Consider the following 24,411-nt stretch of genomic DNA (forward strand, 5'->3'; position numbering starts at 1 on the left):
CCGCCTGATTTCAGGAATTGACACAAAATACCTGATAGAATCGTAACTCTTGGTATCCTTTACGCGCGCTGCATAACCCTCTTTCACCACGTAGCAGTGGATATTTTTCATGAGCAGATCAGACGTCAGAACGCCATGGACGAAATCTCGTCTGAGATCTAACCAGTCGAAGTTGTCCTGGAAAAGGGAGGGTACCTGCGAGGACAGAGTTACGTCTGCGTACTTCGCATCGTAGCGTAAACCCTCACCTCAACAGAGCATACATCTATAGAACAATCTATGAGATCGTTTCGTATCTCAACCTCAGGATGTTCAGCAAAGATTTCCCTGGGGATGCCGACGTGCGTCTTCGGTGGGTAGCCGGTTACGGGTTCATAGTGTAGACACTCCGAGGACTCAGCATCTAAGACGAAAACAGCTGAATCTCCCCGTGATCTAATGATACCCGTACGATTCAAAAACCTGCAGAACAAACAGTACAAGCACACGCGCACCTCGTCCGATGCTTGGCCCCGCTCTCCTTCACCACCATAGTCATGATAGCATCCTTGTTCGTCTTCCGCCGTTCCCGATGCACCTGGACCACCTCATCGATCCTAACATTGCTCACCAAATCCCCATTGACCAAGACAAAGTCCGTGGTAATGAGCCCCCGCGTGTAGATGTCGCGCATAGCATCTCCCGGCGAGAACGTCTCCTTCGCGGTCATGATAGGCACGATCTTCAGCCCCGAGCTCGGCTTGGACCATTTGGACTCTCTGAATTACATGGCACCGATTCAGCGCCGGTCGAGAGGACCACAAGAAGTGGCCCACCGTATAGCCGTCTTCACCAAGTCGGCATGAGACCGACATATCACAAAGATCTCTTGGACGCCGGCCAGGGATAGACTTTCAAACGTCCAGTCTAGTAACGGGGCATTGCATATCGGCAAGAGACACTATTCGTATTCCAAAGCTAGATCAATGGTACGGTCGCTTATCATCTTGGATATGACGCACCCGAGGTTTAGAGAGGGTTAGTGGCTTGAACCGTTTGTTGAAGCTATCCGCGAGGATGACCGCCTGCAACGGCTCTTCCTCCTGGTCGAGCAACCTTTCCTTGCCCACACTGGAAGATTTTGGCGGCATAATCGTACAGTTCAGTCAAAGACAGTAAAGCTGCAGATACCAGGGACGATCGCGTCGATGTAAAAATGACTCATGTTGTCACTGCATGCTGGTGGGCCGGATCAGGTATATTTCTTGTCTACTTCCACATGTGTGCCATGTCACCCATTCTTGCAGGAAAAGATCATTACAAGAATACTAGGCACATGCTATAGCGATCCAATGAAGAAAAGAAAGATGGGGTATGCAGAATAGAATCACAGGATCGCCACGACTAATTAGGTGGAAAACACGGACCAGGGTTATCGTGATGAGTAGAGTCGTCAAGGTAGTAATCAAACGCAAAACCCAAATCCGAGAGTAAGGTATAAATGAATGAATGAAATGCTGAGCGACGAAACAGAAGACATAATCATGGGTAAAAAAGGCGGTTCCAAAGATGACGCGAAAATGACAAGGAGAGATGATCAGAGGGCTCGTGACTATCGTGCGATGGGCGTTGAAGGTCTTCAACGGCATGGAGTCTATGCGGCAGCGGCGACAGGTGTGGGAGCAGCCTCGATGGGCTTGGTTTCGGGCTCGGCTGCGGGGGCCTCCGTCTTCGCGGGCTCGGCGGCGGCGGACTCAGCAGCAGCAGCGGTCTCAGTGGCCGGGTTCTCCAAGGGAGCGACGGCAGCGGGCTCCTCAATCTGAGGAGGGTTCTCGTCGACCTTCGGGGGAGTGTTGTGGGACTCCTTGTGCTTGGGCTTGAAGAAGTCACCAACACGCGCCGACAAGCGGCGGCCGACCTTGCTGCTCTTCTTAGCATCCTCCTTCTGTAGAGGTATCATTAGCGAATCGTTAACAATTGTTAAAAGCTCAAGGAATGTACCTTATCCTCCTTGGGGGTCTCTTTGGGAGCCTCGGTTGCTTCCGTTGCGGCCTCCTTGGGGGCCTCAGCGTTCTCAGGGGCAGCCTCGGGGGCAGCAGCAACCTCACTGGGAATAGTTGTTAGTTACCGAGACAAATGACATGGAAAGATCAGGCACTCACGTCTCCTTGACGGGCTCGGCGGCCTGAGCAGCCGCAGCCTCCTCGGCAGCGGGAGCGGCAGGCGTCTCCTCGGCCTTGGCCTCCTCCTTAGCGGGCTCCTCAGCAACAGGAGCAGGAGTGGGCTACGACGAGACGTTAACGTATACCAGGGGACCCTGGAGGATATAGGCGCACCTCAACCTCTTCCTTCTTCTTCTCAGCCTTGGGGCTCTTCGGGCCCTTGGCCTTCTTCAAGGGCGCGAGCAGCTTGGAGAACAAGCCAGGGCTCTTGGGTCTCTCCTCTTTCTTGGGTGCCTCAGCGGCAGGGGCGGCCTCCTCAGCAGGCTTGGCCTCCTCCTTCGCGGGTTCCTCCGTCGCAGCCTCGGTGGTGGTCTCGGGGACAGCAGGGGCAGCAGCCTCCGGTTGCTAGAATACGGATTGAGAAAAATAGCGGATGATGGGCGGAAGCGACGCGTCTCACCTCGGCCTTGGGCTCCTCGGCGGCGGGGGCAGCGACGGCGACCTCCTACGAAACAATGAGTGGGACTAGTCGCAAGACTGAGAAATGACGCGTACGGTAGCGGGAACGGGCTCCTCAGCCTTGGGGACCTCAGCAGTGGGGACCTCAGGCTCGGCAGCGGGGGTCTCGGTAGGCTTAACCTCCTCGACGGGAGCAGCGGGAGCGGCTTCAGCAGACATTACGATAGGTGTTAGGTGGGAGCTGACGAGGGCTACGTGTCAGTTATTATAAGGACAGGAGTACAAAGGGAGGGCGAAAACAAAGGTTCGGCAGGAGGAGAAAGCGAGTAGAAAAAGCGACTCACGATGAACCGATAATAAGACACAAGAGAGAGAAACGGGCGGGAACGCTGCCTCGACCCAAGAGGAGGTATAGAGAGAAAAGAGAGAGAGGGAGATAGGAGAGCAGTTGCTGGGACGCGCTCTTCTTATCCTTATTTGGCTTGGCTTTTGGAACCAAATAGAAGCAACCAAGGACCCCGGACTTCGTCCCAGTGTGGTCTGCCCGCTTCTTCGTATCAGCGCCCTTGCGATCTCGTATGTTTTTCTTTTCCAGCCGGAATTTCTTCCGTGTACTGCAGTGATCCCGTCGCCGTTGCGCCCGGCTCGCCCTGATTTACGTGTGCTCAGGCCGTCCGCCTTGTGCTTATAAGGGCAGCGGAGTAGCGGTACCCCCCGCCGTTCTCACAAGGGGAGGGCCTCGAAGCGTGACTCGACTAAGCGAATCACGTCGCGACGACCCCGAAAAATGATGGAAGCGGTCTCACCGAAACCTAATCAAATGTGCTCTGGATGTCGACAATCGCATCATTCCTGTCGCTGGGCTCGCCTCAACGTGAATCCCTATATTATTACCAGCTCTGAGCTTCCGCTGGGCCCGACGCGTTGCTCGCGAGCGTGCGGTGGGGGGATTCACTGCTGTCTTGTCTGGGGTCGAAGGCCTAAATTTTCAGCAAGTGATCTTCTGGGCTTCTCCGGGCTATGCCGTGTTAGTTGTTTCAGCAATACCCTATTTCACACGGCCGGGCGCTGTCTTGACGTGCGCTGGCCACCGCGCAGGACGATGCTGCAGCCTGGAATGCCTTTGTCGATCGTGTATAGCGCTGCGGAGCCTCTGTCAATGGCATGCACTGCAACTGATCGGACGCGTTCAACGTGGCTGCTATATACAAGGGGGCCCGACGTCATTCCTGTAATGTCGGCCCACTCCACCTTGTAACGCCTTGAGGCGTTTATAAAGTCCTGTACCGTCCCCTCCTCACGCAGCTGTACGCTTCAGTCCTTCTCACATGTTAGACGCAATCGCCCCCTTTCTCATATTTGCTGCTTTCCTCTTGCTTCTCCTTGTCTCTCTTTCCGTGCCTATTATAAAGACCATCTACATATTCAAGCTCTACGCCAATGTAGCTGTCAGTGCCCTCACTGCTGATGCCCACAGTAATGCTCGTTTCGGAGTCTGGGGTTACTGTGTCGACGCTGTCACCGTCTCGTGAGTTCTAATTCAGCCCTCCCTGCATGCCTCACAATTCATCGTCTTGAAATCAGTGTCTTGGGCGTCAGCGAGACCACGCCAGGCTCTTGCTCTCCGCGTCATCTGGGCTATGACTTGAACGGGATCATTGGGAGCGTCCTGTATGACCACTGCATCACCTCTCCAGCCTTCAACCTCATGTTTGTCTAGGGAATCTCGTGGCTATAATCCTCACGTTATCTCCAAAGCCGTAACGGCCGTCCTAGTTCTGCACCCAATAGGTCTGTGGCGCAACTGGCAACTCCTGCGCTATACCAATGTCCGCTGACAGCCGTATCTCTCTACTAGCATGCGGATTAGCATTTCTCGCTCTACTCACCTCGCTGGCAATGCTACGCCCCGGAACGGCTCGCGGCGCTTCCATATTGACTTTGATCTTTGGGCTCCTAGCCACACTCGTCACGACAGCAGTATTCCTCATTGACGTCATCGCGGTGGCGGTAGTCCGCACCAAAGTGCACAACGAGACCGACGGCGACCTCTGGTTCGCGTTCGGCAACGCCGTTAGTGTTCAGTCGACTGAGTGCGCGAGCGTGCCTGACGAGCGTGTCTATGCAGATCTGGATGACTCTGGGCGCCACCATTGCCTTGTGGCTCTCGCTATTGGGCGCGTGCGCAGGAATTTGCGGCTTCGGCGGAGGAAGATACAGAAGGTGAGAAGACTCCTTTTCATACCATTTGAATTCATGTCAGGGCTTATATATTACCTTCTCTAAATAGACGTTCGAGGAAAGCTGGCACCTACTGAGGATGCGACTACGGTCATCCTACTGATCGTGTGACTTGATCGACCATGGACTGTTTGTACATAGATGCTAATCTCTGAGACGACTTGACGCTCTTGACGCCTTTCCTGTTCTTGGCCAGGACATTGTACCTACGACTGGGTGTATTATAAGTAGACTCGTATGGAACATATTACAAGCTTTTGCCTTGCTTCGAGGATTCCGAAATCGCAAAGCAGTAGTACTTCGTTCCACATCATTGCAGCGTCCTCTTGTCACTTTCATGTGAGCGGGCACATTACGCCGTTGTGACCAAGCGCTGAGATTATGCTGAGGTAAAACTCATCATGGCCCCAGCTGACCACCTAGGCAAGTTAAGTGTCGAATGCAATAATGTAGATGTGGAACAGTATACCTATGACAGAGGCAGAAGTCCGAGGTCCGGCCGAGGTATATTTGTGGCAATGGCGAATAGAGCGAGCTCACATAGAATAACCGTCTAACCCAATGTCATCCGCCAGATCTCCACGCCATCCCAGTCGTCCTTAGTCCACACCAGTGCGCCTTTCTCCATGCTCTTCGTGAGTTTCTTCTGTGGAACACGCTCGACAACGAAACCCCATGTATCCTTTGCCTCAGATAGTGCTCGGTTTATAAGAGCAGGGTCGCGACGTTCAACACAGATATATACCGGCGGACTGCGAGAGCCCTTCGATGTCGACTGGACTGATTGAGCAGAGAGTGCATGGAGTGAGCGGAGAAGCGGCGTGCACAGGGATTCTGTGTACAGAGTATCCGACGTGACGATTAGGTCAAATGGCGGCCGAAGTAGTTCAGAGCTCTCCGTAAGGCACGTCTGCGAGGGAGATGTTATGCTTTCGTGATCCGCCCAAGTCCAGTCCGACGGCGGAACAGTCCAATCCAGCTCACGAACTTCAATCAAGCCAGGATCACCGGTCATGACAGCGGCATTCGTGGAGATGTTCTCCCTGAGGACAGCGGCGATAACGTTGGAGACGTCAGTGGCAAGGACATCCCAGCCCAGAGATGATAGCGCCAGGCTGCGATGATGGCACCCAGACGTACTGAGTAGCGTATTCCGAATGAGAGAGGCGTCACCCACGCCGTCAGCCCTATCCCGCTCCCCAATTCAACGGCTCTGGGACGCCTTTTCGACTCGGATCTACCAGAGTGCTGGAGTTTCGTGGAGATATCCGCAAGATAGAGTGACATGCACTGCGCGCCCAGCCACAGCGCAGTTCCATTCGCCTTGCCGTCGTCAAGCTGTCGCAGAGCGAAACGACGGCCCAGGAAAGGATAATCGAGCAATGGAATATGCTTTGTGTGATGCGCTGGCAGCGGCGGGGAAGACATAGAGGCGGACAGCAGCGGGCAGAGGCAGATAGCGTATGGTAGTCGCCCGAAGCGTGAGGTGAAGAAGTGTATAGCCTTGTTTTGCTTCCGCGCTCGCGAGTCTGGTCGCCGTTGCATGGACCAGCCTGCCCGCACGGCCTACACGTTCCTTCTGCTTACTCTCATCGTTGCTGCGCCTGTTCGCCGTACATATTCCTGAGCGGCGCGCAACGCCCCCCAGCTCGCCATGAAGGCGCTTTTCAACCGATTCAACAGGAGCATCACCAGGGAGAAGGATCGCGAGCCCGCCAAAGACGATAGTTACCCCTTCAAGAAGGAGAAACTACCAGCGCTCCCCCCTTTGCCGGAATGGCCGCCTGCACAACCTGCGACGGGCACGCCCAAGTCGGTGGACTCGCGCAAACCTCTGCCCGACATCGGAACACGCGCTTTACCCCCTGTTGACCAACCTATACGCTCCCTATCGACCGATTCTTCCGCGACCGGTACCACTACTACCCACCAGTCCTCAACTCCTGTAGGGACCCCTGCTGCAGAGCGGGGTCAAGACGATGCGCTGGGTCTTGAAGACTTACACCCGCCTCGTTCGGAGCCCGACTCAGCGGGACGTAGTTCGCGAAAGACTGCCAACGGAAGCGTCAACACGGCTGCTGGTAGCAGTGATGCCCCGAAGAAGGTAGCCTTTCTGTCGCCTCCGCCTACTCCCGGACCTTCAGGCGATCGCGCGTTGCCCGCTGATGCACCTGCGAACGGCGCGACAACAGGCGCTCCGCTGAAAACAACTGTATCGCGTTTCCAGGCCGCACATGGCAAGGATCCTCGTGGATCTACATCTACATCCGCATCCGCGTCCAAGACAGACGTTAGCAAAGCCACGAGTAGCGCGGCCAAACCCACGTCCACGCGGTCGGCGACATCCCCTTATCCCAAGGTTGCTGGAGATGCAGCCTCCCTTCACCAGTCACTTCGCTCCGGTACACCATATTCACAGATGACTGGGAACAGTAGCCGTATCTTAGCCGTGTCGTCCTGGAGCGAGGGAGCGGAAGAGGATCTGGTCACGAACCTGGGGCCCAGGGAACGTACCAGGCAGGAAGTCTTATGGGAGATAGTAGCGAGCGAGGAGAGGTAAGTCTTATGCCACTTCTCACCAATAACTGTTCTCATGAGATGCTGTAGATATGTGAACGAACTGGTGAAGTTGAAGGAGACTTTCATCGAACCTCTCCTGCATCCTTTCTCGACATCACCCGTGACATCACCGACACCCCTGGAGCTGGATGACTACCCCCGTTTCGACTCTCCCCAGGAATCCCTTGACCATCTTCCCATCGCAGCACGTTTTCTCTCGCCGATCGGCTTTCGTTCGGAAACACCGACGGCAGTGCCGCCAACCATTACACCGTCGAACAGCAGGGATGGCAAGGACCATCCCAATATCGACGGTGAATCCCTAGATACCGATGAAGAGGACGAGGTCGATGACCGCATGGGCAAATCGTTCCACTCACCCTCGTCGCGAAAGCCTTCAAACAGTACGAACCCCGCATCGAAGCTTAATCATCCACGATCCCCTTATGGCACCACTCGGACAGCTTCAGGGGGACGCGGGCCAGCCGCGGTAGTGCCATTCCCATCCCGGTCGCACCAGTCGCTACCTGCCCCTCCTCGCACAAATCCCAACGCAGCGTCTACGCAGTCCCTCGGCAGGCAATCCTTTGTAGGTCAGTCGGAGAAAGAGAAAGAGCAGGAGCGCAAGAATGCTACTGGCTCCAAAGGGGTTCTTCGTAAACTAAAGAAGAGCTCCACGTCTCCCGACAGTATTGTCATTGAGGGCGCAGTCCCTCCTCATCAGCTACCGGAGGACTTGAGACGATGTCTCGAAGTGATCGAGTCAAGCATCATCGAGGGTCATCAGAAGCTGAGTGAAGGCCTGCGAAAGAGGTACGACGAACAGTATCCCCTCGTGCGGTCTCTCGCAGACGTATTTGTGTCAAACGTGAGTACGCTCGACTTCGCTATACTTTATACTAATTAGCCTTACCAGTCGCATATCCTTCATGGCTATGCCCAATACGTTCTGCACCTTGAGCGAGCGTTGGAGCAGGTGGACAACGCGTTGTCCACGGCCTATGCCACGAAGAAGCCCAAGAAACAGGACGCAAACGATTGGCTCAAAGTCTGCAGGTACCTTCAGAAGCTGGAAGAGACAGCCGCGGATAAGGGCGAGACTGGTCTCGCCATTTCGTTGTCCAAGCCATTCCAACGGTTGCTGAAATACCCCCTGCTCTTCCAAAACCTCCTTTTCCACACGGATCCGAGTACGTTTGAATACGAAAGTACGCTCCAAATGGTGGCAGAAGTCGAGACTATCGTGCGAAGTATCGAAGACGAGAAGATACAGAAGGAGGAGAGGGACAAGACGCGAGATGTGTTTGCACGTATAGAAGGCCTCGAGAAAGTCAAGCAATTGGCGGCTCCGAAGCCTTCGCGGGTGCTCGTTGAAGAGCGGCAGTTGATGCCATCTCAGGAACAAGGTGGTTCACCAGCTCCTGGCAAGACCCCGGGGTCGCCGCCCACGGCCATGAACGGCAAGAATGTGAAGGGCAAGACGTCGTTCAAGCGCCTCAGCGATGTCTTACAGCCCAGTTCGAGTGGGATAGGCGGAAAGAAGGACCTGTGGCTCGTCGTGTTCAATGATGTCGTACTCAGATGTCAGAGGACCGGCACCACATCGTTACCATTGGTAGCCGCAACGAATTCCAGGGTGAATTCATTACCGGACTTGCAGGGCAAGGCAAAGTACGCGACTACCGGTCGAAGGGGCTCTCACACGAAACCGAGGAATTTGTACAAATTCATCAAGGTAAGCATGGACCAAATGCTGGGGGCTAATGCTCATGTGATATTCCCTTGCGTAGATCGAGACATGGGATATCGGCCATGTTGTTCAACCTCGCGAGGGTGTGGTAGCAATGGAAGAGTAAGTTTCCAGGAGCATTATACAGTTTTACTGGCGATTTACCTGACCTTCGCAGTGTTGTGCGATCTAAGGCACAGTACCATTCAGGCGTACCACAGCCAAGAATCGTGCCAATGCCAGACGATGATGAGGATAGGGCTATGGACTCGGATGATTCGGATAGGAAGAGCAAAATGAGTTTCTCTTACTGGGGCGCGGACAAGATCACCATTCAAAAACCGGTCGTCAAGCCGAAACCTGCGGCTCCCGCGGGAGCGCGAAGAGCTTCACCGGCGATGTCAACAGCTTATGCAAGGGAATCGTCTGCCAATGCCAAGTTTGGCACGCGATTAATGGACACGGCGAACCCAGCACGTCCGGCTAGTCGTCGTACGCAAGGTACCCCTGCTGGTCGCACTACCCCATCTGCTCGCCGACAACCTCAATCGGACGAAGGCCATTCTGCTAAGGCGACCGTGACACGGGATCCAGGGAGGCCGGCGTGGGTAGGCACTGGCAGCTCTCGGGCGAACACGTCGACGCCAACTGCGGCTAAACGTACCCGGAACATATCGCAAACAAGCGCAGCCACGAAAGCGACGGTCACGTCCAACAACAAATCTCTGGCGTCTCCTGCTCCGTCAGAAGACTCGGGAGTGGGAATGTATCGCCAGATCATAGCCCAGAATCCGTCTTTGACCCGCCTGGACACATAGACTCTTTCCTTCACGTCCATAATGCTCGTTCTTCCGATCCTCACGACCAGACATGTGCATACTCGCCTCCTATACTCGCTCTGCTCTGTAATCATGTTGCTGACTACCCCTGTTTCACGATACCGTAGCACTTTCCTTACCCGTTGGCCTCTTCCATGCAATGCCTCGCATTTTCTCGTTTTCATTATATCTTTTCTTATCAGTCCGTCTTTAATTATCTGCTTGCTTCTCCGTATGCATGATGAACACTATTATTCTCGGTCTAGCAAAGGCAGACCTGTGATGAACACTCGCAGTTTACCCTCGATCGGTTCGCGTCCGTTGTGTTCCTTGATAGACTACTTTGTATTACTCATACAGCTATAGGATTCTATTGCATTCTGCCGCCTATCTAACTATCCTGTTGATAGGCTGCTTGGTGAATACTGACGCTGCGACCGCTGGGATCCGACGAGCATCCCCAGTCGCCTCGGGGTATCCAGCTTTGAAGGAATTAATAAGTCTGAGTTGAAGATAACACACAATCAACAATACACTTACCGCACGGCCGTCTTCGCGGCAGCTTCCGTCGGGAACAGGCCATCGAATATCTCGCGGATGAAGTACGCCTCCTTGGTGTCTGGCGTGTCCCGCGGCCAGCGCTCAGCCCGCTTTGCGAAGGCTTCGTCTGATACGACTGCAGCGGCGTGATCCTTCATTCTATTGGCGATGCACACAGTTCAGTGAGGAACCGACTCGGGCGTGCAGATCAGTTTGACGTACCCATCAATCCAGGAATATCCGACACCATCCGAGAACTGCTCCTTCTGTCGCCACAGAATGGAGTGGGGCAGATACGGCTTGGGGCAGGTGTCAGCTATGGGCCGACTGGCTTGTTACCTGTCTTACCTTTCCATCGGGTGCGCAATCGAAGGCTTTGCGGAGAATGTATTTCTCCATCTTCGGCTTGCCATCCTCGTCGACCTCCTGAGCGGAGCCTTTGCTGAACATCTTTTCCTTGGGGTCGATGTTCATGGCTACATCCAGGAAAGCCTTGTCGAGGAATGGCACTCGGGCTTCAAGACCCCATGCCATTGTGGACCTGAACACATAAAATGAATCAATCATGACGTTGACAGATCTTAGTATAAATTTTCTTACTTGTTAGCCCGCAAACAGTCGGATGTGTGCAGGTTCTTCACGCGACGCACGCATTCCTGGTGGAATGACTTGGCATCGGGTGCAGCATGGAAGTACAGATAGCCTACGCATCACCTGGGGTTAGCAGAAACCAGAGAAGGGTCGTTCGTCAAAATACCTCCGAAGATCTCGTCGCTACCCTCCCCGCTCAGAACCATTTTGACACCCATTGCCTTGATCTTACGGCTCAGGAGGTACATGGGCGTGCTCGCTCGCACCGTCGTCACGTCATATGTCTCCAGGTGATAAATAACATCGGGAATAGCATCCAGACCTTCCTGGACGGTGAAGACATATTCGTGGTGGACGGTGCCGAGGTAATGTGCTGCTTTCCGTGCAGCAAGCAAATCAGGGGAGTTTTCGAGGCCAATGGAGAATGAGTGAAGTTGAGGCCAGGAAGCAATAGTAGCTACGCACAACACGGTCAGCAAGGTCTCGAGGGATGTTGAATTATGTAGCGAACCTTCTTCAGATACCAGTCCGTTACCGACAGGAGTCGGGGGGCCGCTCTGGGCTTCCGCCAGCTTCCTCTGCCTAGCTTCGTGCTGTGCTTGGGCAATCTTCTCGGTCTCCCTCGCAGCAATGGAAGCGATGAGACTGCTGTCCAAGCCGCCGCTGAGCAGGACACCGTACGGCACCTCGGACATCAGCCTCTTCTTGACGGCCATCTCGAGCGTTTCCCGGAGCTTCGTCAGGTCAGCCTTGGCGGTGGGTATGGGGGCGTCAGGGGCATCCGAGTCACCATCCCACCACGAAGGCTGGTAATATCTCGTGGTGGAGTTATCCGAGCTATCGTAGACATGCCCCGGAGGGAACGAGATGATGTCGTCGCATTCGTCTACCAGAGCTTTCAGCTCTGAGGCAAAGTAAACGGCCCCCGGGCGTTTTGAGCTCCAGCCCTGGTAGAGGGTGGTGATCCCAATGGGATCACGTGCGGCAATAATACGGGACGGCGTGACTGACTCGTCAAGAAGGACGAACGAGAACATGCCATCCAGAAGATCGCATAGGTCCTTGCCATATTTCTTGTACTAGAGTAGGCATGGTAGCTTGAGTGACGACTTGATGTCTCAGCATGAGACAGGACGCACCAGAGGGATAATGACTTCACAGTCAGAGTGTGTTTTGAACTTATAGTCTACGCTGGCACGCAGCTTGATGTGGTTGTAAATCTCGCCGTTGACTGCGAGCGTATACTTCCCGCAGTCGCTGACAATGGGCTGAGCACCAGTATCTGCAGGATGGCGTAAATACGTCGCATTTTCTGGCGATACACGGACTTACTGACCTACACCGACAATAGCCAGACGCTCATGGCAGAGGATGGACTGCGTCCCGACATAGCAGCCCGACCAATCGGGGCCCCTGTGGCGCAGCTTCTTGGACAGAGCAAGGAAATGCGCTCTCTCGGCTGCTGGCTTTTCGATGCCGTGCGCTGCACAGATCCCACACATCGCGGTCGGTAGTCAAGAAAAATAGCGGGATAATGAAAAGGAGGCCGCCTCAAGACGAATTTCTTGTCCATGACTCGAGAGCGATCGGCCGTATTCGGCCGTGTCCGAGATAAGATAAATGATCGTCGCGTCGCGTCCTGTCACACTGCTGTCACGTATTCCTGTAGCCTGGTAGACCTCGGGTCTGGCTTTGTTCACTAATCTTGATTCAACTCTGACTTGCTAGGTAACATGATACAGACCCGGTTTTTTCAACCCCACAGGTTCAGCACTTCATCAGGGACATCCTGGTACCGTTTGCCCTTCACTTCGTGGGACGCTATGATCTTTCCGATCTCTTCCCTATCCTTTTCCGACAGGTCGACCTCCGCTGCATGTAAATTCTCCAGCGTGCGTTTCTTGTGTCTAAACAATCATTCAATACTTGTTGCGGATTCTACAGGGGCACAGCACGCACGAAGATCCAGGAATGGGAACCATATGCGGGCCGAGCGACGCTACCCACGCGATGCACAGCTGCGCTGGGGTTATCTTCCTGCGTTCAGCAACTTTCGTAAGGTCCTCGACAAGGGCCAGATTATGTTGAAAGTTCTACGAGTTGACGCGGTATGTCAATCAGCCCCACTAAGACATAGACCTGCGCTTTCGGGTAGTGGAACTAACCTCTGGCTTGAAGCGATCGAAATGGCGTCGTAAGTCATCCTCTGGCACAGGTGTTAATACACGGCATGAGAGACCCACGTAGGACTTACTCGGAAGGTCGTCGAGGCTTTTGATCTGGCCAGTCAAGAAGCCCCTGCCGATCGGCCTATGAACCCACTTCAGATATGATCTGCAAGGTCAATACGTGGGTACCTACGAATACGCCGCAACAGAGACATTCAGCTCTTCAGCAGTTGCAATAACTGGGATGGGAGACCGTCAGCTCCACATTGGCAGGAATCCAAGTAAATGGCACCATTCTTTGTCTCCTCCTCGTAGCTCCATGGGCTCACTTCAATCTCTACAGCGGTGATCGGATGGACCTGCAAATTCACATCACATCAGTACCTCCATATATTCGTCAGAGGTCCTCGTCATTCACGGAGTTTGCACGTCGAAGAGTCTCAGCCCGACACTCCGACATGCCAATGTGGTCGAATTTCCCTTCCTTGATCAGGATGGTCATGTTCTTGATCGCATCCTCGATGGGCACCTTTCGGTCGACTCTTGCCATCTCAAACAAATCAAGTTTCTTCGTTCCTTTCAGAGCGGCATTGATGTTATCAACACTCCGACGAAGGTTCTCTAGCCTTCACGAGGATCGTCAGATGGGCATTGAGGTAAGCTGAGCAATGGAAAGACTAACGAAGCGTCGGGTTCGAAACCTCCAGGTTTGAGGCCTCCCTAGATTCGCGCGTGAATATAGAAAATTCCAGCGCCTTGCAGAACGACTGACCTTGACCGAAAGGAACGTTCTGTCCGCGTACTCTGGATACTTGCTGAAGAATCTCGCCAACATTTCAAGGTTGGCGGTCGAAAGGTTGGGTCCGTAGAACTCGCCTGGGAAATACAGATGTGGCGTCAAACGCACTCCTGGTGGGAAGGCAAATGGTGCTCATACCGCTGTTCAAGAACATCTTGGCTCCCTCTGGCAGTGAGTCCACGCCTGCCTTGATTGCTTCGAAGCATTCCTCGTCGGGACTAGGTACCGCTTTCCACCTACGTGACGGATTCGTAAGGAGTGTACGCCACATAGTCAAAGCGGTACGCACGTCATGAGCATGAGCCCATGCTGTTGACCAAGTGTAAGTCGCATAAGATGAGTAGTCTTGTAAGACTGCACTCACCCCGATCTTCCCCACCGTTACATTGGACGCCGTGCCTCCAAGCTTGATAATCGTGTTAACCATGACGAGTATAAAACTACGGTAGTGTCTAGTTGATGGGGAAAAGAGTGAAATAGAGTCTTCGCCTATTTATACGAGTGCGGGAGGCTTACTTTGCATGATCGTTCTACCCCGGAAGGTGTATATCTGTGAGATCATAGCAGATCATAGCTGACCTCCTCTCGCGATTGTCTAAATCGGGCAGGAATTCTCAGAATGATTAGGAATCGAAACATGGACGACGGCGCCGAGGAGACGCGCATGCGCAGGTGCTCGCGCTCGAATGGATGTCCATCCTAGGAACAGCGTATGCGTATGCGGCAGTACTGCGCAGTACAATGCTGTAGTCATCCGCATCACCCGCCGAGGAAAGGTCTAAGGCTTACAAGTAATACAACGAGTGAGAGTTTAGGTCAGAGGTGTTTACTCACTGTGCACTGTCTTTGCGCTTCCGGTGAAACAACGACCTTGATTTACGGGAGCCTGAAATATTGGAAATGTACGCATGCGTATGCTACATACACCGCCGGCATGAATAGTATCAACGAACGAAGATGGGATCCGTTCACGGGATGGGTTCGACCTGTCAGGACTGCAGCTGCAGGCTCGATGCATATATATGACAAGTACCGTTCCCGTGAGCGGAAGAGGGCTAATATCTGCCCATACGAGAGGAAAATATAACCTGACGAGGAGCGGGGATCGCGCGGCGATACTCACCTCAGTCACTTCTCCCCAATATTTGGTGTCGACCCACTAGAAACTTAACGGACAGTCACCACACTTTCAAAGGCCTATCACGCTTCGAATGGGGAAGACAGACAGCACAACAAAGAACAGCGGCCAACACCCAGCACAAGTGACATTGTCATTGCCCAAGATTGTAAAGCTCACAAAAGATGCCTCTGGCCGTTTCGCGTTGCGAGAGGTCACGGTTGTGGAAACACTTGTGCAATTCCCCATGTGCCACTCTGGCCCATGCACAACATGCTCGACGAACGAACGCATGTTCAGTATGCCACAGAAGACTCCGATTGATCGACTGGGTGCATTTACAGTCGTATTCCGAGTCCCCGCACAGCCGCGGGTGGCAATCCATATATTGCAGTGGCGGCTAACGTCAGGCCGCACGCGCGCCTCTGCCCTCCGCGGTCGAACGATCCACTCAGTCTGGGCGTTTTTGCAGACTCTATATACCCTCTTCCTCTACGAATCCTTCACTTTTGTAACGTTATCAACCGAACTATACGATCATGGCAATGGACAGGCTTGCCGCTCTCAGGGTGCGTCCTATGCGTCGAGGGCTGGTCAAATCAACTGAGGTTCGCTTTGTAGGCGCAGCGTGGGCAAGGAGATGGGAGCTACCGCACGCAAGGGCAAGGTCAAGGAAGGGGGTACGAAATGTCCGGTGTAAACCCGCCCTCGAATCCGCAACCAGCGTATGGAGCCAACGGTAACGGCGCGGGCGAAGGAATGACAGATTTCTACGGCGAAGTGAGCTTCATATACGGGTCTGTCTGACAAGCCGCTGCTGACTACCCTTCGCTAGATCGGCAACATTCAAGACATGATTGCCCAGTTCGATTCGAATGTGTCCAGAATATCTGATCTGCATTCGCGAGTGTTGAACAACATGGACGAGGCTCAGTCCAACAGATTCAATGCCGAATTGGACGAGCTGGTTGGGGAAACAAGAAGTTTGAGCGGTCAGATTAAAAGGCGGATCGAGTCTCTGGGTGCGCAGCCCACACCTGGGGCTGACGCTCGTATAAAGAAAAACCAGGTGCGCGAATATGGGATATACGCCCGAACTAAGATGCTGATGCCGCTGGTTTTTAGCTCAGTCTTGTACGGAAGAAATTCATGGAGGTCGTACAAAAGTATCAGAACGTGGAAGCGGACTACAGGAGCCGATATAAACAGCGTGTCGAACGCCAGTTCAAAATAGGTTTGCCAGCCCTTCCAACAATTTTGGTTCCCCTGAACTATAGCATTTGTAGTGAAACCCGATGCTACCCAGGAAGAAGTTGCCGCTGTTGTCAACAATTCTTCAGGGACTGGAAATCAGATCTTCGCGCAAGCTGTGAGTTTTGTCAAGTCTGTCCCGAAGTTTCGCTTACTCAACGACCCAATGCCAGATCTCATCATCTACGAGGTATGGCGAATCCCGGGCGGCGTATCGCGAAGTCCAGGAGAGGCATGAGGATATTCGAAAGATCGAGCAAACACTCGCGGAATTGGCGCAGCTATTTAATGATGTAAGTCTTCCATGGCGTGAAGTCTCACCGTCGTATTTCCTTAGACTTCTTCCAGATGAGTATCCTTGTACAACAACAAGACGAGCAGATTGACGCTGTGCAGACTGCTGCAGCAGGTGTGGAGAAGGATACTGAGGCCGCGTAGGTCCTATCCTTGCTGCCCGAGATGTTAAGCAAATTACTGATATACCGCGTAGGCTCGGACAAACCGAGAAAGCTGTCGTGTCAGCAAGGAAAGCACGCCGAAAGCGTTGGATCTGCTTCTGGCTTACGATCCTCATCGCCATCATCATCGCCGTCATTATTGTCGTTTCAATCCGCCCCTGGCAGAACAAAGGCAACAACAACGGTGGCTCTTAAACGGCACTACCTACCGATGATACCCTCACGAAACCCTTTCCCCCACGACCCTCGCTATGCTTTATCTATTATTCTAGGACATTACATATTTAATAGCCTACGCGCCTGTCCGTTGCTTACTGGAGGACTTTCTATACATCGCAAGACCACAGTCTTGACTTAGTGTTACAATCCCACAAATTCTGCGTTGTGCCCTCAAATGTCGAATGAGATATCACAATTGGGCCCCTAATATAATCGGCAGCCTGGAATGCTCTGCTGCAGGAATGTGGCTAAAGGTACGCCACGGAGCTCGGGGATTTGATCGTAAGTCTTGCACAGTAAGCTATTTATGGCGTGGGTGCCAGGCAAGCGGCAGAGATCCGCTGAGGTCAGAGGAGAACTCGGCGGACGCGTTCGTATGTCACATAGCTTTCTGCGGCACAGTCAGCGTCCTTTACGACCCCCCGGCTCCTACCACCATGGCTAACGAAACACTGGACGAGGTCAGACGCAGACGAGCTGCTGTAGAGGTCGTGGACGCAAAGATAGCGGTGGACCTGGCCACCGCACAGTCCTACTCTGAGAATGTCTTCCTCTTCGTGCCGAATCTCATTGGTGAGCTATCTGGTTATGTCTGCTTATCTCACTCCATCCCAACGATATCACATTAGGCTATACACGTATCATATTGGCAGCTGCTTCGCTGCATTGGATGAGCTACCATCCCAAATACTGCACACTTGCATACGGTATCTCGTGCTTGCTTGATGCTGCCGATGGACATGCCGCAAGAGCGCTGGGCCAGTCGTCAAAGTTTGGAGCAGTGTTGGATATGGTAACTGACAGGTATGTATGGGATACGCTTCGGTTCAATCCACTCCTCCAATCATCTTGTGACAGATGTACGACTTCATGTCTCCTCTGCTATCTATGTTCGGCGTATCCGGAGTACGCGATGGGATTCCAGTTCCTTATGACGTTGGACTTCAGCAGTCATTACATGCATATGTATAGGTGCGGCAATACTGCTAATGCATGGTTCAGGCTCTGACATGTCTATAGCTCGCTCATTACTGGTTCGAGAAGTCACAAGGCGGTTACCAGTGAGGTCTCTCGTATTTTACGATTCTATTATGATCCCGTAAGTTCGAGCTTGGATGATTTGTCCGTTATGTCGCTGACGGGTGCATGACAGAAAATCCTCTTCGTCATGTGCGCGGGGAATGAGCTCTTCTTTGTCGCGTTATACCTTATGAAGTGGATTGACACGCCTATCGCGTCCTCTTCAATACCGCAGGTGGCTGCATTCGGGTCCCTCCTCGGCGATCTCTCGTGGCCCGCACTCCTGGCTGTTACCTGCGCACCAATTTGCTTGTTGAAGAACATCGTCAATGCCGTGCAGCTGTGGAAGGCTGCAAAGATATTGGTGGGTCTGGATTTACTGGAGAGACAGAAGGAGAGGGAGGACAAGCGTCAATGAGGGCTTTGAATAAGTACTTGGTTACATATATCTTGAACCTACGCCGGATCGCGGACGCTCGCGTCTAGTATTATATGACTGTAGACACTGTATAATGCGTTTATTCCATTTTCTTACTGACTCATGCATGAAGAGATGCGTCTAAAGAGCAGAGGAAACTGAAGTAGCTTTGCTTAGTCTTGCCTTACTCATGTTGAATCGTTGACCGGAGACTGCCGAAAGGGGTCTGCTTCAGTGCAGACTTTGGGTCCAGGACGAATCTTGGATGACCTCTCAGCTGCTACTTCGGAGGACAAGGTCACTGCTCAAGACCTCGTCTCGACTTGCCCGTTCGTCGCGCAAGTCGGCAAGGATCCGGATTCCCGGAAAGGATGCTTTGCCTCGGACCACTCGTGTATACAAGCGTTCCTCCTCTTCGTCTACTACGCCGCCAACTACCACGACTGACTCAGATGTCCAAGCAGTGAAAGCAGATTCCCAGTCTGCAAGTCCTGATGTACCCCCGGAGGCTCCTGCAGAGGAGCCCGAGCCTGAGAAGGTCCGGCGCACGAGGACCAGGACCACAACTACAGCTAGCAAGGAGCCAGAGTCTGCCCCCGCACTCCCATCTGGCCTGGATATAATCTGGGCTCCCGAGTCCGAACCTGAGAGCTCAAATCCCAATGCGATACCGCCGCCAGCTATCCTAGACGAAGCCTTGAATAACCTGCATGTTACGCTGCATCCTCAGACACAGCATAGATCTGTGTACCCCTCGGCACAAGGACCTCCCATCGAGCCGACTTTGGCCCTATATTGTCCCATAGAAGGAGGGGACTATATTATTGACGAGACTGTCAGAGAGTTGGCGCGCCGGACGGGCTCAGAAGTCCTCGTACTCGACTCGGTACAAATTGCCGCTGGCGAATGCGGGCAGTTCGGGAAAGGTGAGGCTCGCATCGAAATCCATTTGTACCACTTAACTCAAAATATCGCAGCTGCAAACGCGATTTCCTTACCTCGAAACCCACTGCATGTCACTTCGTCTACTCCCTTATCCCAGCCTCCTCGACGTATAGAGGATGAAGAGGACGACGATGATATGCCTGGTTTCTCTATACCTTCGCAGATGACTCTGCACGTACTTGCGCCTATGCGAACATCAAGAACTATCTTTGCCTCCGGTTCTGGTACCAAAGGTAGTCCCACAGCGAAAGCCAAGGCCTTCTTCGATGAACTCATTAATATCCCGTCCCCCGCAAACGCGTCGGGAGCAACTCCGCTTCGCAGGCCAAGGATCATCTTTGTCCGTGACTTTGGAACTCTTGCGTCGACATCGTCTAGCTGGTACCCTTCGCTTTTGCAAGCTGTGCGTCAAAGACGGCAGGGCCCGATTTCGAGGCCCACTTCGCCCGTGGTGAATCCGATGACCATTGTCTTTGGGATTACGCCTCCTATCGTGCCTCCTACCTCGTCATTATCGAGTTCAGGCCACGGTGGGTACAGCGTGATGAACATGCTCACGGGCGGTCGCTCATCTGCGTCGGTCGCCCCTGCCAAGTCTGGTAAGACAGAGTCTCACGAAGATGAAATTGCCGACAAGCTGCGTGAGAAGCGGCTGCGGAGACGTCTGAAGAAATGGGAGAAAGGGGATGCTGCTCTGCAGGACGAGCTGCCCAAGCTGTCTCTCCAATCCACGGACGAAGGTGAAGACCGAGGTAGTTCCAGCGGACGGCCGGAGGTTGTGTTCTTGAATGGAGCCGGGGGCACTTCTATCCAGTCGGGTCTTAACCCGTTCTTCGGAGGAGGCGGTCCTTCAAGCAACAAGTCCTCTGGCTCATCCGATGCCGACGCAAATTCCCGCTTCTTTAGGACTTCGGTCGTTGTCCCGAGCGTACGATCGCTTTCGCATGAGCGGGAATGTAGGATATCACGGCGGAGACAAATCAATGAGCTGATCATGCGAATGGGAGTCAGCACAGTTGGTGGAATTCTTCCTGAACTTGAAGAAGTTCCTCAGGTCTCTGAAGACAAAGTCGAGCCTACTGAAGAGAAAAAAGAGGGCCCCGCCACCGAACTGAGTGATGCTGCAAAGTTGTGGCACGAGTGGGGAAACAGAATCGAGATATGGAGAGACATCCTGCATGTCGCTGACCGAGCCGTCGGGGCTGTGATCAGCGAGAACATGAGGGCTGGAACACTACCTACTACCCTCGATCCTACTCCTATCCCTTGGGAAACTGTCTTCCAGGCTTGGGCTAGCCATAGGTCAGGCCATGAAGTGCGGAAACTATGGGCCAAGGAAAGCTTGCAGAAGGTCGCCCGGGAGGAAGAAGAGGAAGTTGAGGATGAAGACAATGATATGGAGGCCGACGAAGTTGTCGAAAGGATCAAACGGGACAACGACCTTGATCATCATGAGCGGCGACTCTTGGGTTGTATCGTGGATTCAGGTATGTTCGTGATATGCGGTTACTGCTTGTTTCTTACGCGCTGCGTCAGCGTCTATGCCGACATCGTTTGAACAGGTGCACTTACCGCCAAATACAATTGACGCTGTGCGAACGATCGTATCCCTGCCAATTCTGCATCCAATGGCTTTCCAGCATGGTATCCTTAAGGATCACAGTATGACTGGGTGTCTATTATTTGGTCCCCCGGGAACCGGTAAGACCCTGGTCGTTCGTGCCCTCGCTAAAGAAGCTGGCTGCCGGATGCTTGCTATCTCTCCTTCGGACGTGATGGATATGGTAAATGCACGCTTCCTCTCTGATGTATGATTGTACTAACCGTCCTCAAAGTACGTCGGTGAGGGCGAGAAGCTTGTCAAAGCCGTGTTCTCCCTTGCCCGGCGCCTCGCGCCTTGTGTCGTCTTCCTGGATGAGCTCGATGCCCTCTTCGGTGCTAGATCATCAGCACGAGAGACTGGAGGTGCTATTGCACATCGCAGTGTAATCACGGAGTTCATGCAGGAAATGGACGGTCTCCGGTCGTCCAAGGATGACAACGTTATTGTCATCGGCGCAACAAATAGACCATTTGACCTGGACGATGCTGTACTCCGAAGGTTGCCTCGCCGATTGCTCATAGATCTGCCAGGAGAGAGGGAGAGAGAGGGTACGTAGAGCCCAGGCTTGATGGATTAATATTTTGCTGACATGAGACGACTGCACACCAGAGATTCTCAAGATCCATCTCCGTGGTGAGACATTAGGCAATGAGGTAGATCTAAAAGCTCTCGCCAAAAAGACAGAGAACTTCTCTGGGTCCGACTTGAAGCGTAAGTTATCTCGTTAATGTATTCGCAGATGAATAGCTCATGCACATCTCCAGACCTTTGTGTGGCTGCCGCATTGGATGCTGTAAAGGAGAAAGTCGAAGTCCCTTGGAAGGTGGCTTCATCCAGCGCCCCATCTCCTGCAGAGTCAAGCGAGTCCACTAGCTCCTTATCCAGCGCCCCAGAACAAACCCAGGATAAGCCCGCTGACCAGGGGACATCTCAGGCAGCGGCGGACGCCGACAAGTCATCCCTGCCCGACCCGTCCGAGTACTCGCGCGTCCTCCACTGGCACAACTTCACTAAAGCGTTGACGGAGATCGTGCCGTCCTCGTCGGAGACGCTCGGCAGCCTCGCGGACCTGCGCAAGTGGAACGAGGAGTTCGGGGAGGGCCGGAAGGGGAAGCGCAAGACGGTCGTCTGGGGGAAGGGCAAGTTTGGGTTCACGGACCAGGGGAGTAAGATTGGGGAGGAGGTGCGCATATCGGCGGCGCAGTCGGCGGGGCCAGTTGATGTGCCTGTGGAGCGGTAGTTTCGCGTGCTTGTCGATTGCTGCTCTTTCGAGGATCAATAACATTGCCTGTGCTTTATGCAAGGCCTGTTACCGAAGACCCATCTGCTCCGGGATGTGGACGATAGAGATATTTGATCTGCATTGTACAATCTAGATTCCTACATTGACGTGGATGGACTGCAGAAACCGGCAGCACTGAATTATGAAGAATAGGTCTAGTGTTCCTTCAGCGACTTCATCCAAAAATCCAAGAGTACAAGGTTTATCGTGAGTTGCGAGTAAAAGTACCCCTCAGCAAGTCCCGTTATAATAAGTATAAATGGTATATGAGTGTTCCTTTTGAGAGCGTGCGTGGCTTCAATGCTATGGCGCCTTGGTCGTATCAAAGCCCACGACGAAACTCCTCCACACCAGGCCAACCGCCCAAACCCGGTTCATGACCTTCCTCCGCCACCAGCTGCTCCAAAGCGGATCACTGCTCTCCCCGCGCTCCTGCACACCACCCTGCTCAACTACGCCTTCCTCGTCCACGAGCGCCTCCTCCTCGCGGAACCACACGCCGCCCTCTTGCGCCCACGCGTCGCGGAAGTACGCGATCATCGCGTCGTTCGCGTCCTGCCGGCTGACGCCCTCGCTGCGCATCTTGCGCGTGAGCAGCTGCGAGCCGAAGACCTGGTCGAGCGCGAGCGAGGGCGGGGAGGCGGGCAGCGGGAGGATGATGCGCGGGTGGGCGGTGAGCGAGAGGTGCGCGTTTATCCTGGGATTTCATGGGTGAGTACGAGGGAAGGGAGACAGAGAGGGGGGGAGGGGGGACGTACCAGATGTCGTCGACGAGCCGCGCGGGCGAGGGCGCGCCGGTGTAGTTGAGGACGGCGGCGTGCGCGGTGTAGGGCTCCGCGGGCGGGTGCGGGGATGACGCCGGGAGGAGATGGTGCGGGACGAAGTAGGACGGGAGGATGAGGTAGCCCTGCAGGAGGGTAAGAGTTAGCATAGTCGACGATGTGGTTTGGGTTGGGTACGTACGGCGTTGGCGGTGAGGTACCCGGTGCGGTAGGGCGCGTCGATCTGCCAGCCGTGCACGGTGTACCGGCCGTTGGCGTAGTACGGGTTCGCCCAGTGGAGGTTCGGGCGGATGCGCTGGCCGCGCAGGCCAAACGCCGCACTGGTCATGTTCGGCGCTGGATACGCATCTGGGTCATGTGCAATTGGCGTTGAGGTATTGGCGGTGGGGATGCGCGGCTTGAACGGGGAGTCGGGGGTGGTGGCGAAGTGGGTGGTGAGGAGGGTGGAGATGAGGGAAGGGGTGTAGAGGTGGTCGTCGTCGAGGATGATGAGGGGCCGCGAGAGGTAGTGCGCGGAGTGTGGGTCTGGGTTGGAGGCGAGGGTGAGGTGTTCGGTTAGAAGGGGGAGGAATTTCGTGCTAGACAAGAACTTGAGACTATAGTAGGACAGCTGAGAATAAGTTACTCACCCAGGACCCTGGTCGGGCACGAAGAACATCCTCACGTTCCCGGTCTCAAATTCAGGACTTAGACCACCGCTTTCTTGCAGCTGGATCACGTCTCGCTCCTCCCCTTCCGGGAGGTATATTCTGATCTCTTTTGGTCTGACGCTCTGGGCGTGAAGCGTGCGCAGGGTATATGGGAGGGTCTTGCGCAGTCTGGATAGCGAGGAGGCGAGGGAGACGATGGCGATGTCGTCGTAGGGCGAGGGTATCTTTGCGGGGAAAGCGGGGGCGGTGATGAGATGGATGAAGAGCGGGACGAGGAGGAAGGTGCTCGCGAGGGCGAGGGCAAAGATGAGGAGGAGGCGCGAGCGGGCGCGGAGGGGGCGGGGACGTCGCCAGCGACGGGAGATGGGTATGAGGAGGAGGGGCGCAGAGAGGCGGGAGAATTTTGGGCTGGCTGTGCCGCCAGAGGAAGCGCGGCTCGAGACGAGGGTGTCGTCGTCGCTGTCGTAGTCGTCGCGCTCGACGTCGAGAGAGCGCCTGGAGAGCGGGAGGAGCGGGACAGTCGCATCGTTGGACATCGTTGCAGGCGGGCTCCAGCGGTGAGCGATGCAGTGGACGACTTGTCAGGCACTCGCGCCAAGACGCGCCGCTGCGCCTCGCGGC

At 54.2% G+C, this 24,411-nt stretch overlaps 10 protein-coding genes across 10 annotated transcripts; 5 read left to right on the forward strand and 5 right to left on the reverse strand.

Annotated features, from left to right (window-relative positions):
* Window positions 1-1,189: 1,189 nt before the first annotated feature.
* Window positions 1,190-3,034, reverse strand: GLOTRDRAFT_136971 (uncharacterized protein). Its single transcript, XM_007865275.1, has 7 exons — window positions 2,945-3,034; window positions 2,697-2,841; window positions 2,602-2,646; window positions 2,316-2,546; window positions 2,142-2,263; window positions 1,981-2,086; window positions 1,190-1,924 (listed from the first exon to the last, which is right to left on the reverse strand). Exons 2-7 carry the CDS (start codon window positions 2,817-2,819, stop codon window positions 1,634-1,636), a joined length of 918 nt encoding a protein of 305 aa, XP_007863466.1. The 5' UTR covers window positions 2,820-2,841; window positions 2,945-3,034; the 3' UTR covers window positions 1,190-1,633.
* A 764-nt stretch (window positions 3,035-3,798) lies between these two features.
* On the forward strand, window positions 3,799-5,107 carry GLOTRDRAFT_56964 (uncharacterized protein). Its single transcript, XM_007864843.1, has 6 exons — window positions 3,799-4,128; window positions 4,185-4,271; window positions 4,321-4,391; window positions 4,459-4,673; window positions 4,729-4,823; window positions 4,891-5,107. The coding sequence occupies exons 1-6, from the start codon at window positions 3,929-3,931 to the stop codon at window positions 4,916-4,918; spliced, it is 696 nt and encodes a 231-aa protein (XP_007863034.1). The 5' UTR covers window positions 3,799-3,928; the 3' UTR covers window positions 4,919-5,107.
* Window positions 5,108-5,263: 156 nt separating this feature from the next.
* GLOTRDRAFT_72400 (uncharacterized protein) lies at window positions 5,264-6,269 on the reverse strand (the record flags this gene model as incomplete). The annotated part of the gene is made up of 2 exons (XM_007865276.1): window positions 5,264-5,956; window positions 6,019-6,269. 2 exons carry the CDS (start codon window positions 6,267-6,269, stop codon window positions 5,395-5,397), a joined length of 813 nt encoding a protein of 270 aa, XP_007863467.1. The 3' UTR covers window positions 5,264-5,394.
* A 109-nt stretch (window positions 6,270-6,378) lies between these two features.
* Window positions 6,379-9,947, forward strand: GLOTRDRAFT_114691 (DH domain-containing protein; the record flags this gene model as incomplete). Its single annotated transcript, XM_007865277.1, has 6 exons — window positions 6,379-6,786; window positions 6,892-7,397; window positions 7,449-8,268; window positions 8,317-9,135; window positions 9,191-9,252; window positions 9,308-9,947. Exons 1-6 carry the CDS (start codon window positions 6,496-6,498, stop codon window positions 9,945-9,947), a joined length of 3,138 nt encoding a protein of 1,045 aa, XP_007863468.1. The 5' UTR covers window positions 6,379-6,495.
* Window positions 9,202-12,624, reverse strand: GLOTRDRAFT_136975 (asparagine synthase). The gene is made up of 10 exons (XM_007865278.1): window positions 12,415-12,624; window positions 12,218-12,360; window positions 11,590-12,157; window positions 11,245-11,535; window positions 11,088-11,190; window positions 10,836-11,028; window positions 10,710-10,786; window positions 10,488-10,646; window positions 9,308-10,429; window positions 9,202-9,252 (listed from the first exon to the last, which is right to left on the reverse strand). The coding sequence occupies exons 1-9, from the start codon at window positions 12,578-12,580 to the stop codon at window positions 10,339-10,341; spliced, it is 1,791 nt and encodes a 596-aa protein (XP_007863469.1). The 5' UTR covers window positions 12,581-12,624; the 3' UTR covers window positions 9,202-9,252; window positions 9,308-10,338.
* A 124-nt stretch (window positions 12,625-12,748) lies between these two features.
* Window positions 12,749-14,573, reverse strand: GLOTRDRAFT_56976 (Aldo/keto reductase). Its single transcript, XM_007864844.1, has 13 exons — window positions 14,562-14,573; window positions 14,410-14,497; window positions 14,335-14,354; window positions 14,184-14,281; window positions 14,019-14,122; window positions 13,929-13,966; window positions 13,665-13,872; window positions 13,539-13,605; window positions 13,440-13,485; window positions 13,333-13,388; window positions 13,244-13,284; window positions 13,038-13,171; window positions 12,749-12,985 (listed from the first exon to the last, which is right to left on the reverse strand). Exons 2-13 carry the CDS (start codon window positions 14,470-14,472, stop codon window positions 12,832-12,834), a joined length of 1,029 nt encoding a protein of 342 aa, XP_007863035.1. The 5' UTR covers window positions 14,473-14,497; window positions 14,562-14,573; the 3' UTR covers window positions 12,749-12,831.
* A 1,013-nt stretch (window positions 14,574-15,586) lies between these two features.
* GLOTRDRAFT_136977 (t-SNARE) lies at window positions 15,587-17,263 on the forward strand. Its single transcript, XM_007865279.1, has 8 exons — window positions 15,587-15,731; window positions 15,784-15,942; window positions 15,998-16,231; window positions 16,288-16,396; window positions 16,449-16,531; window positions 16,587-16,706; window positions 16,762-16,847; window positions 16,904-17,263. The coding sequence occupies exons 1-8, from the start codon at window positions 15,702-15,704 to the stop codon at window positions 17,064-17,066; spliced, it is 984 nt and encodes a 327-aa protein (XP_007863470.1). The 5' UTR covers window positions 15,587-15,701; the 3' UTR covers window positions 17,067-17,263.
* Window positions 17,264-17,443: 180 nt separating this feature from the next.
* On the forward strand, window positions 17,444-18,656 carry GLOTRDRAFT_110087 (CDP-diacylglycerol--inositol 3-phosphatidyltransferase). The gene is made up of 5 exons (XM_007865280.1): window positions 17,444-17,663; window positions 17,720-17,894; window positions 17,949-18,062; window positions 18,111-18,189; window positions 18,244-18,656. Exons 1-5 carry the CDS (start codon window positions 17,528-17,530, stop codon window positions 18,526-18,528), a joined length of 789 nt encoding a protein of 262 aa, XP_007863471.1. The 5' UTR covers window positions 17,444-17,527; the 3' UTR covers window positions 18,529-18,656.
* Window positions 18,657-18,745: 89 nt separating this feature from the next.
* On the forward strand, window positions 18,746-22,905 carry GLOTRDRAFT_56984 (AAA-domain-containing protein). Its single transcript, XM_007864845.1, has 6 exons — window positions 18,746-19,454; window positions 19,506-20,960; window positions 21,010-21,257; window positions 21,309-21,624; window positions 21,686-21,787; window positions 21,841-22,905. Exons 1-6 carry the CDS (start codon window positions 18,794-18,796, stop codon window positions 22,314-22,316), a joined length of 3,258 nt encoding a protein of 1,085 aa, XP_007863036.1. The 5' UTR covers window positions 18,746-18,793; the 3' UTR covers window positions 22,317-22,905.
* On the reverse strand, window positions 22,662-24,326 carry GLOTRDRAFT_136980 (uncharacterized protein; the record flags this gene model as incomplete). The annotated part of the gene is made up of 4 exons (XM_007865281.1): window positions 22,662-23,055; window positions 23,117-23,265; window positions 23,322-23,718; window positions 23,770-24,326. The coding sequence occupies 4 exons, from the start codon at window positions 24,324-24,326 to the stop codon at window positions 22,662-22,664; spliced, it is 1,497 nt and encodes a 498-aa protein (XP_007863472.1).
* Between the last annotated feature and the right edge of the window lie 85 nt (window positions 24,327-24,411).

This window comes from Gloeophyllum trabeum (genome assembly GCF_000344685.1).
Source record: "Gloeophyllum trabeum ATCC 11539 unplaced genomic scaffold GLOTRscaffold_00003, whole genome shotgun sequence".
NCBI lineage: Eukaryota > Fungi > Basidiomycota > Agaricomycetes > Gloeophyllales > Gloeophyllaceae > Gloeophyllum > Gloeophyllum trabeum.